The sequence below is a fragment of the Bubalus kerabau genome, chromosome 4 (assembly GCF_029407905.1).
Source record: "Bubalus kerabau isolate K-KA32 ecotype Philippines breed swamp buffalo chromosome 4, PCC_UOA_SB_1v2, whole genome shotgun sequence".
NCBI classification, from domain to species: Eukaryota; Metazoa; Chordata; class Mammalia; order Artiodactyla; family Bovidae; genus Bubalus; species Bubalus kerabau.
This window is the reverse complement of record NC_073627.1, coordinates 165,006,279-165,022,549: the sequence shown is the minus strand read 5'-3', so window position 1 is coordinate 165,022,549 and position 16,271 is coordinate 165,006,279. Positions and strand designations below refer to the sequence as shown.

Sequence of the window (16,271 nt, the reverse complement as noted above, 5' to 3'; positions counted from 1 at the left end):
AATGAAATCTAAAAAGAATCATGGCCTGGATTTCAGCCTATAATATTTTTTGTCTCCAGAAGTTATTCATATTAATCTTATCTGGTAGAGCTCAGCTGATAAAGAATTCACCTGCAGTGCAGGAGATCCTGGTTCAATTTCTGGGTCGGGAAGATCCCCTGGAGAAGGGATAGGCTAACCACTCCATTATTCTTGGGCTTCCCTGGTGGCTCTGATAGTAAAGAATCTGCCTGCAATGAAGGAGACCTGGGTTCGATCTCTGGTTTGGGAAGATCCCCTGGAAGAGGGCATGGCAACGTACTCCAGTATTCTTGTCTGGAGAATCCCCATGGACAGAGAAGTCTGGTGGGCTACAGTCCATGGGGTCACAAAGAGTTGGACATGACTGAGCGACTCAGCACAGCAATCACTTTAATATGAGAAATTCACAAACAGTATACCTTAAAAGAATTGTTTCCAAATATCTAACAACATATTGCTAGTCCATTAATTAATCTTCCAAGTCATCTTTCACTATCCTGTCAGCAATTAGGAATCTGAGGCAAGTGTGAGTCCATGCAGTTGGCAGGAAAGTGAATTTAGTTTCTGACTTGGAACAAACAATTATCTGGATACTATTTGGATATACTAAGAAAATAATTGCAAGCAACTTTCAGTTAAGCATTTTTCTTGAACAATAAATTTCGATTTCTGTCAAGGAAACACTGACAAATAATTCATTTCACCACATCTTCAAAGGGTTCAAGCTACTAGGCAGTGCTGCAAAATGCTGGAAGACAAGACCAAAATAGTAAGAAAAGTAGCACATGAAGAAAATATATTTAGACCACCAGGTGATTTATTTTATCAGAACCTTTCCAATTTACAGTAAACTGGAAACAAGTTTTAACAAAGCTAGAAAGAACAAAGGAGAGGGCAAGAGAGAACAGCATCTTTTGAGAGGAAAAGGAAAGAAGGACTCTGAAAATGTCAATGGAAAGAAACTTGAGAGAAACAAACTGTGATTAGTGTTTCTAAGCATTAGGTCCTACTTAAGTTCAACTGGATTCAAGCTGTTTTTGAGTACCATGTCCACATTTTATAGTTCTCTTATCTTTTTCCTCTCTCTCGGGCACTCAGCTGTGAATTCTTGCTGCTACGATTATGCCTATCATTAACAGCTGCCCTAGTCCACTAGAAGGGGAATCTGTTGACAACTAGGAAACAAAAAGGGGAAAAAAACCCCTAAAACTCAGTAGCACCATGTACATATTAGTAACAGATTCTGAGAAACTATCACAATTAGAAGATACTAAGTCTCGCTCATGAACTGTATGACATTGCTTCTGCTGACTCAAACATCTTTTGCTTTCTGCATGTTTTTGGCTATGTTCCAGATATTTGAAGTTATCACGTAAATGCCCTCTGACTAGGTGATGTATATGTACTTTCAAAATAATTTAAAGTATGATACAATTCCCTCATAAATCCTGTACATAAGTCTGACAAAGTACTATGATGAACTTTCTTATAACCCACATCCAAATTTAAGAATGAATTAGTTAACTGGTTTATGGCAAAAGAACTCTAATTCATTCTGTCAAAAGGAATGAATTTTTAAATTTCATTTTCAAGATGTAGAGATATAAGTCAGCAAATGTTATCTTCTCAAGGAAGTCTTTTCTACTCTTAAAGTTCATAGAAAAATCATAAAATTAAATCACTGGTGGGCACAAGTGGATTATAAAGCCACCTTTCTAACAATAAAACAGTTCACTCTATAGTCCACAAAGACCAAGAAAATATTAAACTTAAATATCTTATCTTGATAACACTACTTCACAGTACATATTTTACTAATTATGTCACTTAATTTCATACTCTTTCACATCATTTTCTGTGTAGTCTACATACTTATTCTACATAAAAGAGTAGATGTGATTTGATAAATTGATAATCGTTTAAAAATGACTATACTTAAGACTTAGAATCTAGAATTAACAATCTCTTATCAAACGCCAGGTTACAACATCAGCGGTCTTCTTGCTCTACTATTTATATCTCCATATCAAATATACCCTATGCTGCTGCTGCTGCTAAGTCGCTTCAGTCGTGTCCGACTCTGTGCGACCCCATAGACGGCAGCCCACCAGGCTCCCCCGCCCCTGGGATTCTCCAGGCAAGAACACTGGAGTGGGTTGCCATCTCCTTCTCCAATGCATGAAAGTGAAAAGTGAAAGTGAAGTCGTTCAGTCATGTCTGACTCTTAGCGACCCCATAGACTACAGCCCACCAGGCTCCTCAGTCCATGGGATTTTCGAGGCAAGAGTACTGGAGTGGGGTGCCATTGCCTTCTCCGAATATACCCTATTTAAGGACATACATTTTCGTATTTCAACAAAGCATTCTTAAACAGTGGGACATTTAATACAAACTTAGTAACAATTTTCGCAGTGCCCTCATATGCATTAAGTGATGATGTTTTCCCAATCAGCTCAAAGGAACATCAATCTAGATTTTAAGAATGTTATCACTAATACCAATCTTTTTTCGTTAGCCATAAAATGTTTATAACAAAGGTATGATTCAGCTAAAGCATACCTTTAAAATAAAGGGGGGATGTAACTTAAAAAAAGAGTAACTTCATTCATCTGAATTGAGCGTTAAACAAAATTTAAATGACTAATTAATTTGTTCATGGCCCCAATGACACATACTTCTAAGCATATGCTTTGGAACACATGAACAGCTAGCATTTTACTTAACAAATTCCAAACCTTTTCTAGTATTAGAAATGATTGAATGAATTCAAAATTAAATGGGGAAATATCATTTTCTTTTAAACAGAACTGTCCTTTTTAAGTGGATTAGTCTCATTTTTTTGGTCAGTTTTTTGGTACCTTTGAAAATTCTTCAGGTTCCTTTATATCTAATGATCTTGTTGCAAATTCTAGTAGTTCTTCTGAGTTCTCCAGGGCATTATTACATTGACTAAGTTGACTCTAAAAATAAAAATAATAATAATGATAAATCATTAAAACAGAATTTCCTATGATCAGAATCTTAAATGAACGTTACACTCTTAATAGCAATAATCAAACAAACATATTTTAGAGAGGTACTGAAGGTAATCACTAGCCATATATATAATAAATTTTAATTATCTTAAACCATCCAGAACAGCTTAATTGCATACAGATAAAGGTATACTAATCATTTAAAAATACAAAAGAAAACAAAGCAATTATAAATAGCTGGGGTCAAATTTATTTAAAGATTCTTCCAATCAGGGTAGCCAGAAGACTATCAATGATTTAAATTATCAAAATAATCCATCTGTAGACAACATCCTCTATAACAGAGACTAAATTTCTAGATATTTAACTAAGCTAAAATGTACAAATCAAGTTACAGGTACATTCAGTTGAACACAATCTCAGTACTCCATTTATCACATTACTCAGGTAACACATACTCCTATAAAGGCTAATTTACAGCTTCCAAAACTGTATAACACAGGAGTCACAAATTCAAGTGTCTAGATTTCAAAAAAAAAGTCAAACATAAACAAAAAGTAGTAACTGTTACAGTGACGTGCTCTATTATAGTGATGTGTTAATTTCACCTAACACGATCTTTCTTATTCAGTTCTCTTCTGTCTCAGCCTCTCTCCCTCACTTTATTGTTTGTAGTTTGAAACTAAGCTACGTGAAAATATTGTTAGTGATACCTTTAAACAAAGAAACAAACACATCTCTAAGCTTTTTGGGCTCCAAAATCACTGCAGACGGTGACTGCAGCCATGAAATTAAGACGCTTACTCTTTGGAAGTAAAGTTATGACCAACCTAGATAGCATATTCAAAAGCAGAGACATTACTTTGCCAACAAAGGTCCATCTAGTCAAGGCTATGGTTTTTCCAGTGGTCATGTATGGATGTGAGAGTTGGACTGTGAAGAAAGCTGAGCACCGAAGAATTGATGCTTTTGAACTGTGGTGTTGGAGAAGACTTTTGAGAGTCCCTTGGACTGCAAGGAGATCCAACCAGTCCATTCTGAAGGAGATCAGCCCTGGGATTTCTTTGGAAGGAATGATGCTAAAGCTGAAACTTCAGTACTTTGGCCACCTCATGCGAAGAGTTGACTCACTGGAAAAGACTCTGATGCTGGGAGGGATTGGGGGCAGGAGGAGAAGGGGACGACGGAGGATGAGATGGCTGGATGGCATCACTGACTCGATGGACGTGAGTCTCAGTGAACTCCAGGAGTTGGTGATGGACAGGGAGGCCTGGCGCGCTGCGATTCATGGGGTCGCAAAGAGTCAGACACGATTGAGCGACTGAACTGAACTGAAGCTTTTAAATGTATCCAAGATTCTTCTTCAGAATATTTATTTATGAGTATTTGTTAACATCTATTCCATATTCAAATCTACTTCATTTTCCCTTACAATACACACTAAAGATAAACTACATATGATTAAAATAGCAGAGAAAAAGCATGGGAGGGAGGAAGGCAGGCCGGAGATTAAGCAATTGAATGCTTAAAAGGTATTCCAAACTGGTGCTGTAAAGAAGGATCTGGATTCAAGACAGAACAGAAATCTGCGCAAGATGAATCATGGGTGAAACTTCAGGAGATGCTTAGTTTTCCTTTTTTCTTCAATCTTGTTTTTTAAATGAATGAATTTCTTATTGAAATTTATGAATACTTTATGACTAAACTAATTACCCTTAAATGATTTAAGTACAGCTGGCTCTTGAATAACAAGGAGGTTAATCCACAAATGGGCTTCCCTGGTGGGCAAGAGTCAACCCTTCACATCTGGAGTTCTTCTGCATCCGCAGAGTCAACCAATCACAGACTGTGTGATACTGCAGTATTTCCTACTGAGAAATATCAGCGTATAAGTGGATCCTCACAGTTCAAACCCATGTTGTTAACTGTAATATAACACCTACCTCCTAAATATAAATAAGAAATCTCAACCAAGAAGACCGGGCAGAGTTGAAAGGGAATTTAATTAACCCTTGGAAATTGTGTGTATATAGCCTGTTTGTAAAAGAAAGAGAACATCTGTATTTCTCCACAGCTTTCAGATTCTCAAAGACATCATAACCAAAATCAATACACAAAAATCAGATGCACTTCTACAGAAGAACAATCCAAGAAGGAAATTCAAAAAAATACCATTTATAGTAGCATCAAAAAGAACGAAATTCTTTGGAGTAAACTTAATCAAGGGGTAAAAGACCTATTCACTGAATCCTACAAAACGTTGCTAAAAGAAATTAAAGACACAAATAAGTGGGAAAACACAGCTTATGATTATGGGTTGGAAGACTTAATATGATCAATTCTATTATCCAAAGCAATCTACAAATTCAATGCAAACACTATCAAAATTTCAATGTATACCCATGTATACTGCAGCATTACTCACAAAAGCCAAGAGATGGAGGCAGCTCAAATGTCCACAGACAGATACATAGATAAAGAAAATGTGGTAAATATATACAAGGGAATATTATTCAGTCAAAAAAGAGAAGGAAATCCTGGCACATGCTATAAAATGGATGAACGTTGAGGCCATTATGCTGAGTGAAATAAGCCAGACACCAAAGGGACACATACTGTACGATTCCACTTATACCAGACATCTAAAGTAATCAAAATCCTGAAAACACAATATAATGGTGGATGCCAGGCAGTGGGTGAAGGGGCACGCGGAGAGTTGTTCCATGGGTACAGAGTTTCAGTTCTGCAAGATGAAAAAGTCCTAGAGACATATTACACAACAAAGTGAATATACTTAATACTACGAGGGTAAATCTTAAGTTTTTTTATCACAATTTTAACAAAATGGTATCTATGACCAATATGAAATTAAGAATCACTCTTCTGTAAGATAAAAGTACAGTTATACACAAAAACTCACTAATTTTTGCTTTTAATCAACCAAGCATTATACAGACTAAACTTATTCATATTTAAATCATTGTATGATCTCACCTGTAACTCTTGCGATTTACGTGCTTGTTCCTGCTTGATACTGTTAATCATGCTTTCCTTTACCTCATCCAATATGGAGTATAAACTGTCAAATTCTTCATCTAATTCTGAAAGTATGTTAGAAGAATTTTCCTGTTTAATAAATGAATAAAACAAATTATTTTACTTAAGAGCTATTAAACACTAAAAAACTAAAAGATACAGTGCTTATTAAAGCAGAGAATAAATTCATACTATGAACTACCATAGCCTAACATCATAAAATAATTAAAATTCTAATATTTGACATAAGGTTTTAAAACCATATCAATCCAAGCAGCTGGCTGCACTAATACTGACAGTTCTACTTCAGCAATGCAGCCTCGTATGACCAGCCCACACCATCTCCTCACTGTTATAAGGCTGTTTCCACAGGACAAGGTGAAAGGTTGTTTTAAGGTTGTCAACTTTGTCCTGACCTTTGGGCTCTAAGGCAGGCCCTAAGACAGTGGTTTACAACCTTTGGTGTGCATGAGAATCATCAGTGAAGCAGATTTTAATAAAATAGTCCAGAGACTTTGATTCTGTAACTCTGAGGAATAGTTTGGGCATATAGAGTTGGGGCTGATTTTGCACAAAGTTTTAAATCTCTCAGACTGTCTAAAACACTGCATTTACACAAGATAAGCAGAATTAAAAGACTAAGTAATCCTTATTGGGTTCGAAGAAAAGGATCAAACACTGAATTCTGGTGCCAGAAGGAACCTCAGAAATCATCTACTGACTAGAATTTATAGTCAAACTTCTAAATTTTACAAACGAAAATACAGACTTGCCCAAAGCCCTACACCTATTTATTAGTGGCAGAACCAATACAGCATTTCAAACTGTCGCCCTCCCAGAGTTCCTCACTGCCTCATTAAGCAAGATGCTTCTATTTCAAGAAGAAATAAGAAAATATCTGTGAAACCCCTAGATAAGCAATATGCATACTTGGAACAATTAGGAGGCAGAAGAAATTATCTTAAAGTATTGTTCGACATAGATGAATCATTCAACTAAGAGAAGTGAAACTGGCACTGGTTTACAGAACTAATACAGAAAATCTACTATGATATTACAATCCAAATTTTTGTTTATAATGGTTATAAAACCAGACATGATCTCACTAGAGGCTTAAAAAAGTGGTGTTAATCATTTTACTATCTTTTATACAGTAGTGAGAACATGATTTGGAGGAAGAAATGTGCAGTTTGGAAGGCAGAAGAACTAAGTCAAATTCCACACTAATGACTCAGTAAAAGTGTGACACTGGACAAGCCACTTAAACTCCTGGACCTCAGTTCTTCCATCTATTAAAAGGAACTGGCCTACTCTTTTCCCTCTCAGTGACCAACTGGCACATCCTTAGAGTCTCCTGCCCACTACAGCTTACATTCCCATCTTCAATGGCAAGGGTGTAGTTTAATTCCACCTCTATTTCTTTTTCTGGATGCTAAAATAAAGTCCGAATAATCTGTCAGTCAGAAAAAATAGTATGAGCTAGCTCTATCTTAAGGCATCTTTTTCCAGATTTCAAATATGATGATTCTCTTGTCCATAGGCCAAGAGTTTTAGAACCACTAGTTTTGCTTATTTAAAGAAACTGGATTAGTGGATTCTAATAAAATACTCTGAGACAAAGATAGTTAAAGTGGTAAAGATTATAATCAACTAACTTCAATCACAGCAAATTCAGAAGAAAAGAAAACATAAGACCATAGGTTTAACAAGCAAAGAGCCTGGCAATTAACTAGGTTGAACCAAACAAAAACCATAGGAAAGGATTCACTGTCTACAAGGGTCCTGGAAATCTTCTATTAATACATTTATCTTACAAAGAAATGACCCTTAAATTAATTAAGGTGCATTCACAGAAAAGCACCACCAGCTTATCCTAAGGTCCCTTCCACAATCAACATGTGATTATTTACAGTATGGATTACCCACCTAAACCTGGGATCATTTCCGTAAGTACTCCCCTCTCTTTTCATTGGGCACTTTATCTTTTATGTTTTACTTTCATCTAGTTCTGCAAGTGGACCTCTTACTATTTACATTTTCCTTCTATTATTTACCGTAAAAGAAATGTTTAGCTTCCCAGTACTTTAGGAAAGGTATGATTTGCTCTTACTTGGGATTAGAAAATACAAACATGAAATGGAAAGGAACAAAAATGAGCATTGTAATATTCCTACCAATTACTATTCCAGAGTTTTCTTCTTCCTTAATATTTGGTCTTTCTATAGAGAATCTGGGGCTAGCAAATGAAGCATTTTTTTTCATCTGCCATTAAAAAAACTGCTCTCATCTTCACTAGTTCATAATCTAGAGTTAATGGTATATATTTATACTTATGATTCCACCCAACAATCATTCACTGTGCTATATTCACACAAATTTTTCTAAACAGATTCATACCTGAACTCCTTTTAGTGTTTGGTTTAGTGTATCAATAAAGTTCTGAATTTCATCATTTTTATTTGCCAGAGTTGAAATGATCCTTTGCAGAGCTTCCTAGGATAAAAAATTTTTAACATTATGATATTTTATTAAAAGAGAATTATAAACTCCACTACAACAATTGTCTTTAAAAAAAATCTCTGAATATCAGAGCATATTATGTAACAAACAGGAGCAATGTAAAACTGTGCATTGTTCAAAGGCTATAATTGCAAAAGATGGCATACATACTGGTTGTTTTAAAACCTCTTATCCCTACAGCACAACCATACCTTTCACCACCGTACCTTTCACACTACACATGAACAATATTATTTAGTCACCACCATACCTTTCATATTACAGATGACCAGCATTACTTAATATAAAGACTGTAAGTCATAAGACCATGGCAAATGAGGAAAATCAAATTCTTAAACGATGCAAAAATATATGAAAACTTCTAATCAACATCAGGATATAGGAATAAACGTTGAGACACTGAAATTTGACATTTATAAAAATTAAATCTTAGAAATATAAAAGTAGATAATAAATTTGCATTTAAAATTAATTTACCAATACAATATTGCAACTATCCTCCAATTAAAAACATTTTTAAAATTACAACATTCATGGCAATATTTACAGATGATATAGAACCATAATTTCAGTAGCAAATACCTCAGACTTTGATAATGCTTCCTATTATAATAGAACACTCTATTTAATTTTCTCATCTCTCTAGTTCAGTGTTGTCCAATAAAATTTCCTGCTATGATGGAAATACTCCATATGTGTCAATAAAAGTGAAAGGGAAAAAAACACAGAAACCTAGGCCATCATTAGTTAGTCAGTTAGTTTAGTCGATCAGTCATGTCCGACTCTTTGCGACCCCATGGATGCAGCACACCAGGCCTCCTTGTCCATCACCAACTCCCAGAGTTTACTCAAACTCATGTCCATTGACTCGGTGATGCCATCCAACCATCTAATCCTCTGTCGTCCTGTTCTCCTTCTGCCTTCAATCTTTCCCAGCTTCAGGGTCTTTCCAACTGAGTCAGTTCTTTGCATCAGGTGGCCAAAGTATTGGAATTTCAGCTTCAGCATCAGTCCTTCCAATGAATATTCAGAACTAATTTCCTTTAAGATGGACTGGTTGGATCTCCTTGCAGTCCAAGGGACTCTGAAGAGTCTTCTCCAACATCACAGTTCAAAAGCATCAATTCTTCAGTGCTCAGCTTTCTTTATAGTCCAACTTTCACATCCATACATGACTACTAGAAAAACCATAGCTTTGACTAGGCGGACCTCTGTTGGTAAAGTGATGTCTCTGCTTTTTAATATGCTACCTAGGTTGATCATAGCTTTTCTTCTAAGGAGGAAGCATCTTTTAATTTCATGGCTGCAGTCACCATCTGCAGTGATTTTGGAGCCCAAGAAAATAAAGTCTGTCACTCTTTCCCCATCTATTTCCCATGAAGTGATGGGACCAGATGCCATGATCTTTGTTTTCTGAATGTTGAGTTTTAAGCCAATTTTTCACTCTCTTTCACTTTCATCAACAGGCTCTTTAGTTCTTCTTCACTTTCTGCCGTAAGGGTGGTGTCATCTGCATAACTGAGGTTATTGATATCTCTCCCGTCAATCTTGATTCCAGCTTGTGCTTCATCCAGGCCAACGTTTCTCATGATGTACTCCGCATATAAGTTAAATAAGCAGGGTGACAATATACAACCTTGACGTACTCCTTTCTCTATTTGGAAACTACCAACACAACTGCACTCGTCTCACATGCTAGTAAAGTGATGCTAAAAACTCTCCAAGCCAGGCTTCAACAATACGTGAACCATGAACTTTCAGATGTTCAAGCTGGTTTTAGAAAGGGCAGAGGAACCAGAAATCAAATTGCCAACACCCGTTGGATCATTGAAAAAGCAAGAGAGTTCCAGAAAAACATCTATTTCTGCTTTCCTGACTATGCCAAAGGCTTTGACTATGTGGATCACGATAAACTGTGGAAAATTCTGAAAGAGATGGGAATACCAGACCATCTGACCTGCCTCTTAAGAAATCTGTATGCAGGTCAGGAAGCAACAGTTAGAACTAGACATGGAACAACAGACTGGTTCCAAATAGGGAAAGGAGTACATCAAGGCCATCATTACAGTCTTTCATTTGTGCTCTACATGCAGTCATCAACTATAGTACATTTTACCTCTAAACTAACTCTGGGTAGCCATTTCCTTCTCCACGGGAGCTTTCCAACCCAGGGCTCGAACCCAGGTCTCCAAGCCCTAAAACTCTGTAATCACTATTACTACAAGTCAGTATATCTCGATTTATACCTTTGCAAAATTTCTTAACTGGCCTCTGATCCATTTTTTCTCCCCCATAATCAGTTCCCTATATTGCAGCTAGAATAGTAAGTTAAGCATCACTCTTCCTGATCAATCATCTTGCCCAAGTCCTTCAATAAAATTAAAATCTTTTAACATGAGCTGTTAACATGACCTTAAACATGACCTTACAAAATCTGTGAGACCCTGTATGATCTCCCCATTGCCTACCTCACCTATTTCAATTCACACCAGACTTCCTCTCTCTTGCTGTATTCCAATTTCAGAAGCCTGCCGTGACTGTCTCTAATATGCCTTGCTTCCCACCTGGGAACCCTCACATTTATCAGCTTTTTCACTTATAACCACTGTTATAAAACATATACATGATTTATTGTTAATACAAGTTCCAAAAGTATAGAATGTTCCCCTTCTATGTATCTATATATACATGCTTGCTTCATTTATTTCCAAAGCCTGACAGTGAAGAAGGGCAAAGACAGCTTTTAGCTGGGACTCTCTCAATCTAACAGGATGCTGATAAGGATCTCTCACACTTCATTTTAGGTTTCAAGCCTCCATTACCCTCCAAACACTGATAAAGTGATAAAGATGGATAAAGGCAATATAAATTATCTGAAGTTTATCTAAATAATACTGAATATAATTGATCTTAGTGGCCATGACTAAAAGTTTTGGGTGATACAGGTCTGAATATATGCTTTGACAAATACAAATTCTGCTGGATCACAGTAAAATATATAGAACATTATGTCTCCAGAGGCAGTATGCACAGGTAATCTCAGCCATTATCCTTTGATCCCACACCACAGGCAGCAGGATTTTGAGGGGGAAAAAAAAAAAACACCTACTCTCAGAATTAAGCCTCTCAACTACTTGACTATGGAATTAGGCTAAGGTAACTGCCATGCTAACAAAAAAAGGGTGGGGGGTACACACCCCCGCCAAGCACTACTGCTATGGAATGGCTCAAGCTAGCCTGGGATGTACAAGGCATGAGGCACCCATCGTCAAAGAATAGCTTAAAGTTATGCTTATAGTCCCTATAAACCATGTAAAGTAAAAGCACAATGAATTGACTACGAGCAAAATAATAACTAACACAGGCTGCCCTGGTGGCTCAGACGGTAAAGCGTCTGCCTGCAATGTGGGGGAGACCCAGGTTTGATCCCTGGGTCGGGAAGATCCCCTGGAGAAGGAAATGGCAACCCACTCCAGTACTCTTGCCTGGAAAATTCCATGGATGTAGGAGCCTGGTAGGCTACAGTCCATGGAGTCACAAAGAGGCGGATGCAAATGAGCAACTTCACCACTTTATACTCTTAAAAGGCCAAGCACTATCTTAAGCTCTTTACATAAATTTGTTTAATCCTGTCAAGAATCCTATGAGGCAGGATACTTGGTTATTCCCATTTTCCAATTCAGAAGCTGAGGTATAAAGTGGGTAGCTAACTTGCCCGGGACCTCAAGAGTTAGTATGTGGCAGAACCAGAATTTAAATCACAACAGTCTGCCTTGTGAGTCTGTGCTTTTTTCTTTTTTTTTTCCCGAGTCTGTGCTCTTAACAATTAACACTATACTACCTAAAAACAAAGGTCAGAGGTTCATGTAAAGAAGGTCAGAACATGTAAGGACACTGAAAGGACTTAAGATCGTCTTTAAAATTGCAAAAAATTAAGAATGATCAAGAGGTTGTAACCTTTGTCACAGGTTGTAACCTTTGTTGCAGGAAGGGGGACCCCTTCCAGGGCCCGAAACTGGGCTCTTGTCTAACACTCAGAAATGAATTGTCCGAAGACACACATGTGCTGACAAAGCAAGAGATTTTATTGGGAAAGGGCACCTGAGTGGAGACCAGTAGGGTAAGGGAACCCAGGAGAACAGCTCTGCCACATGGCTCAAAGTCTTGGGTTTTATGGTGATGGGATTAGCTTCCAGGTTGTCTTTAGCCAATCATTCTGACTCAGAGTCCTTCCTGTGGTGCACACCTTGTTCAGCCAAGAAGGATGCCAGACAGAAGGATTCTGGGAGGTGGTGGAACATGTGGTGTCTCCTTTTGATCTTTCCTGAACTATTCCGGTTGATGGTGGCTTATTAGTTCCGTATTCCTTACCAGGACCTCCTGTCATAAAACGACTCATGCAAATGGTTACTATGGTCCTTGGCCAGCGTGGGCAGTTTCAGTCAGTGTGCTTCCCCTAACACCATCTTGCCAAATACAAGGGCAACAGTAACAGCTATTCTTACTACACGCGTATCATCTTTTAAGTCTGAGAACATGACTGTCACTATTTAAAATGGCATGATTCTACTGGCTTAACCTTAATATATGTGAATGTGATAAACTCAAATGTCTTAATTCTGCATTCAACAAAAAGCTTGGCCAACGTGGGCTACTTAACTGCAAACTATCCAGGGCAACAAGCCCCTCAAGTTTTGATGCAGAAACTTCTTATTCTTAGAACTAGTGGCAAAACACCAGTATATCCAGGCTTTCAGGCTATTCTGAATCCAAAAGCATCAATACCAAGTGGTCATAACTGGACACTGTGATAACTGGACACTGTGATCTATGGGTTTCCCACCAGGGTCTGCGTGGACCAGGAGAAAATTTCTGATTCAAATTCTACATTAATATTCCAGACAGTTGAGATACACAAACCTAGAACCACTGCAAATATCATGTATCAATCTACAATTTAAGGGGGCCAACAATTACTATAGCATTTCAGTTAGTATTCCGTAAGCACTGTGTGCCAGGCAGGCTTCCTGGTGGCTCAGCAGTAAAGAATCTGCCTGCCAATGCAGGAGATATGGGTTTGATCCCTGGGTCACGAAGATCCCCTGGAGAACGAAATGGCTATCCACTTCAGTATTCTTGTCTGGAAAATCCCATGGACAGAGGAGCCTGGCGGGTCCACGGGGTCTCAAAAGAGTCAGACCCAAGTCAGCAACTAAACAGCAACAACATGCCAGGCACTGTGGAAAGCTTCTAACGTGGACTACTTTTTAATCACCCCAACAGAAAGTAGTCTTTGCATCTTCTGGTTGAAGAGGTTAAAGGCTTCTTTGATCACACAGCTCTCAAATGGCAGTCACAATTCAAATCCAGAAAGCTACCTCGAGAGTCTGCACTTTTACACCACTCTAAGCTGTATACTTCCTGGTAGACTTCCCTGGTGGCTCAGATGGTAAAGCGTCTGCCTACAACGTAGGAGACCTGGGTTTGATCCCTGGGTTGGGAAGATCCCCTGGAGAAGGAAATGGCAACCCACTCCAGTATTCTTGCCTGGAAAATTCCATGGACGGAGGAGTCTGGTTGGCTACTCTCCATAGGGTCGCAAAAAGGCGGACATGACTGAGCGATTTCACTCACTTAAGCTGTATATACTGCAGATGATTGTACAAAAACAATCAGAGGCTTCCTGGAACCAGAGCACAGGGATCAATGAAAATATCCTAGTGCCACCAGGGATTATGCCACTTGTTTCACTCCACACCACAGAGCCCTCCTTTGACTTAGGTAATAAGCAGAAATCCAGAATGCTCTATCCAGTTGGTAAGTCAGACAACCAGAATCTTACCAGCTGACCACAGCTATGGCAACACATGACAAGAGAACTGTGCTCAAAGGTAAGCACAGTGCAAAGAGCTAAGAAAAGGGAATTATATATTGTTGAGGAATTCAGGAATCTGATCATCATGCATGCTTAGTCTCTCAGTCATGTCCAACTCTTTGTGACCCAATGGACTGCAGCCCGTCAGACTCCTCTCAGTACATGGGATTCTCCAGGCAAGAATACTAGAGTGGGTTGCCATGCCCTCCTCCAGAGGATCTTCCCAACCCCAGGATCGAACTCAGGTCTCCTCCTGCATTGCAGGCGGATTCTTTACTGTCTGAGCCACCAGGGAGGAATCTGATTGTCAGAAATAGCTAACTGGGAGGAAGCCATGCCCTGTATTGTTATAGTGAAGCAGCTGGGATTACCACTTCTGTATATGGATGTAACTGAGGTGATCCACAGGAAAAAAGTCTAAAAAAAGGCCCGGTGAGGAATGCTGCCTTTTCACCCTGAGCCCAATTATAAGATATCAGGGCAGAAGAAGAGATTCTCTCCCAAGAAGGATTTGAGGAAATACAACGTGTCAGAGGCTGAAGAAGCCTCCCATTTTCAGTGACCTCTGAACTGGCTGTTCCATCCTGTAAAGTCCAGGAAGTTCACATTCAGCCAAGGAAACCAGGAATCCCAGCATCTAATTAAGGGAGGTGGGATGGAAGTAGAATGGGGGTACTCTCAGGTACTGCTCAGAGCAGTATAAACTGACAAAATCCCTCTAAAGGGTGATTTGGCAATACACATGAAAAGATATAAGCATATACACACAATGACTCAAATTCCACTTCTATTCATTTATTCTAAGTTAAAGGGTAACCAATCAATTAAAGATACAAGTAGAGACTTGACAACAAAGATGTTCATCTTAGTGTTATTTATAATAATAAAAAGACCAACATAAATGTATGACAAAGGGTACTCATTAAAAATCAAGTAATATTAATACATCCATACTAAAGAAAACTGCTGAATCATTAAAAGTGCTGTAGAACAATATTAACATGGTAAAAGATACTTCACATATTAAGTGAAAGGCAAATGATAAATTGCTATAAACAGCATAATACTATAGTTTTTCTAAGTTTCTATATTCATAGTCAACAAGAGAGTCCGAAATGCAGTACTTGGATGCAATCTCAAAAACAACAGAATGATCTCAGTTGCTTTTCAAGGCAAATCATTCAACCTCACAGTAATCCAAGTCTATGCCCCAATCACTAATCCCGAAGAGGCTGAAGTTGAACAGTTCTATGAAGACCCACAAAACCTTCTAGAACTAACACCAAAACAAGATAACCTTTTCTCATAGGGGATTGGAATGCAAAAGTAGGAAGTCAAGAGATACCTGGAGTAACAGGCAAGTTTGGCCTTGGAGTACAAAATGAAGCAGGGCAAAGGCTAATAGAGTTTTGCCAAGAGAATGCATTGGTCACAGCGAACACCCTCTTCCAACAACATAAGAGACTACTCTACAATGGACATCACCAGATGGTCAATACCAAAATCAGATTGATTATATTCTTTGCAGCCAAAGATGGAGAAGCTCTATACAGTCAGCAAAAACAAGATCTGGAGCTCACTGTGACTCAGATCTTGACAGCTTATTACAAAATTCAGGCTTAAATTGAAGAAAGTAGGGAAAACAACTAAGCCATTCAGGTATGACCTTAATCAAATCCCTTATGATTATACAGTGGAAGTGAGAAATAGATTCAAGGGATTAGATCTGGTAGATCTAATCAGGCGTGCCTGAAGAACTATGGACGGAGGTTCACAATACTGTACAGGAGGAGGTGATCAAAACAATCCCCAAAGAAAAAATGCAAAAAGGCAAAACGGCTGTC

General features: G+C 38.2%; 2 protein-coding genes across 4 annotated transcripts in view; both read right to left on the bottom strand.

Moving 5' to 3' along the window:
* FSD1L (fibronectin type III and SPRY domain containing 1 like) overlaps window positions 1-16,271 on the bottom strand; it is a 66,060-nt gene that overhangs the window by 41,015 nt on the left and 8,774 nt on the right. For all 3 annotated transcript variants that reach the window (XM_055579213.1, XM_055579216.1, XM_055579215.1), the window contains exons 2-4: window positions 8,430-8,525; window positions 5,991-6,122; window positions 2,880-2,981 (exon numbers count right to left, since the gene is read on the bottom strand). In XM_055579213.1, coding sequence (XP_055435188.1) covers window positions 2,880-2,981; window positions 5,991-6,122; window positions 8,430-8,525 — 330 coding nt within the window. The remainder of the gene's footprint in view (window positions 1-2,879; window positions 2,982-5,990; window positions 6,123-8,429; window positions 8,526-16,271) is intronic.
* SLC44A1 (solute carrier family 44 member 1) overlaps window positions 12,617-16,271 on the bottom strand; it is a 251,700-nt gene continuing 248,045 nt past the window's right edge. Inside the window, exon 17 of the transcript XR_008713846.1 lies at window positions 12,617-12,932. The gene's annotated coding sequence lies outside the window, so the exon portion shown is untranslated. The remainder of the gene's footprint in view (window positions 12,933-16,271) is intronic.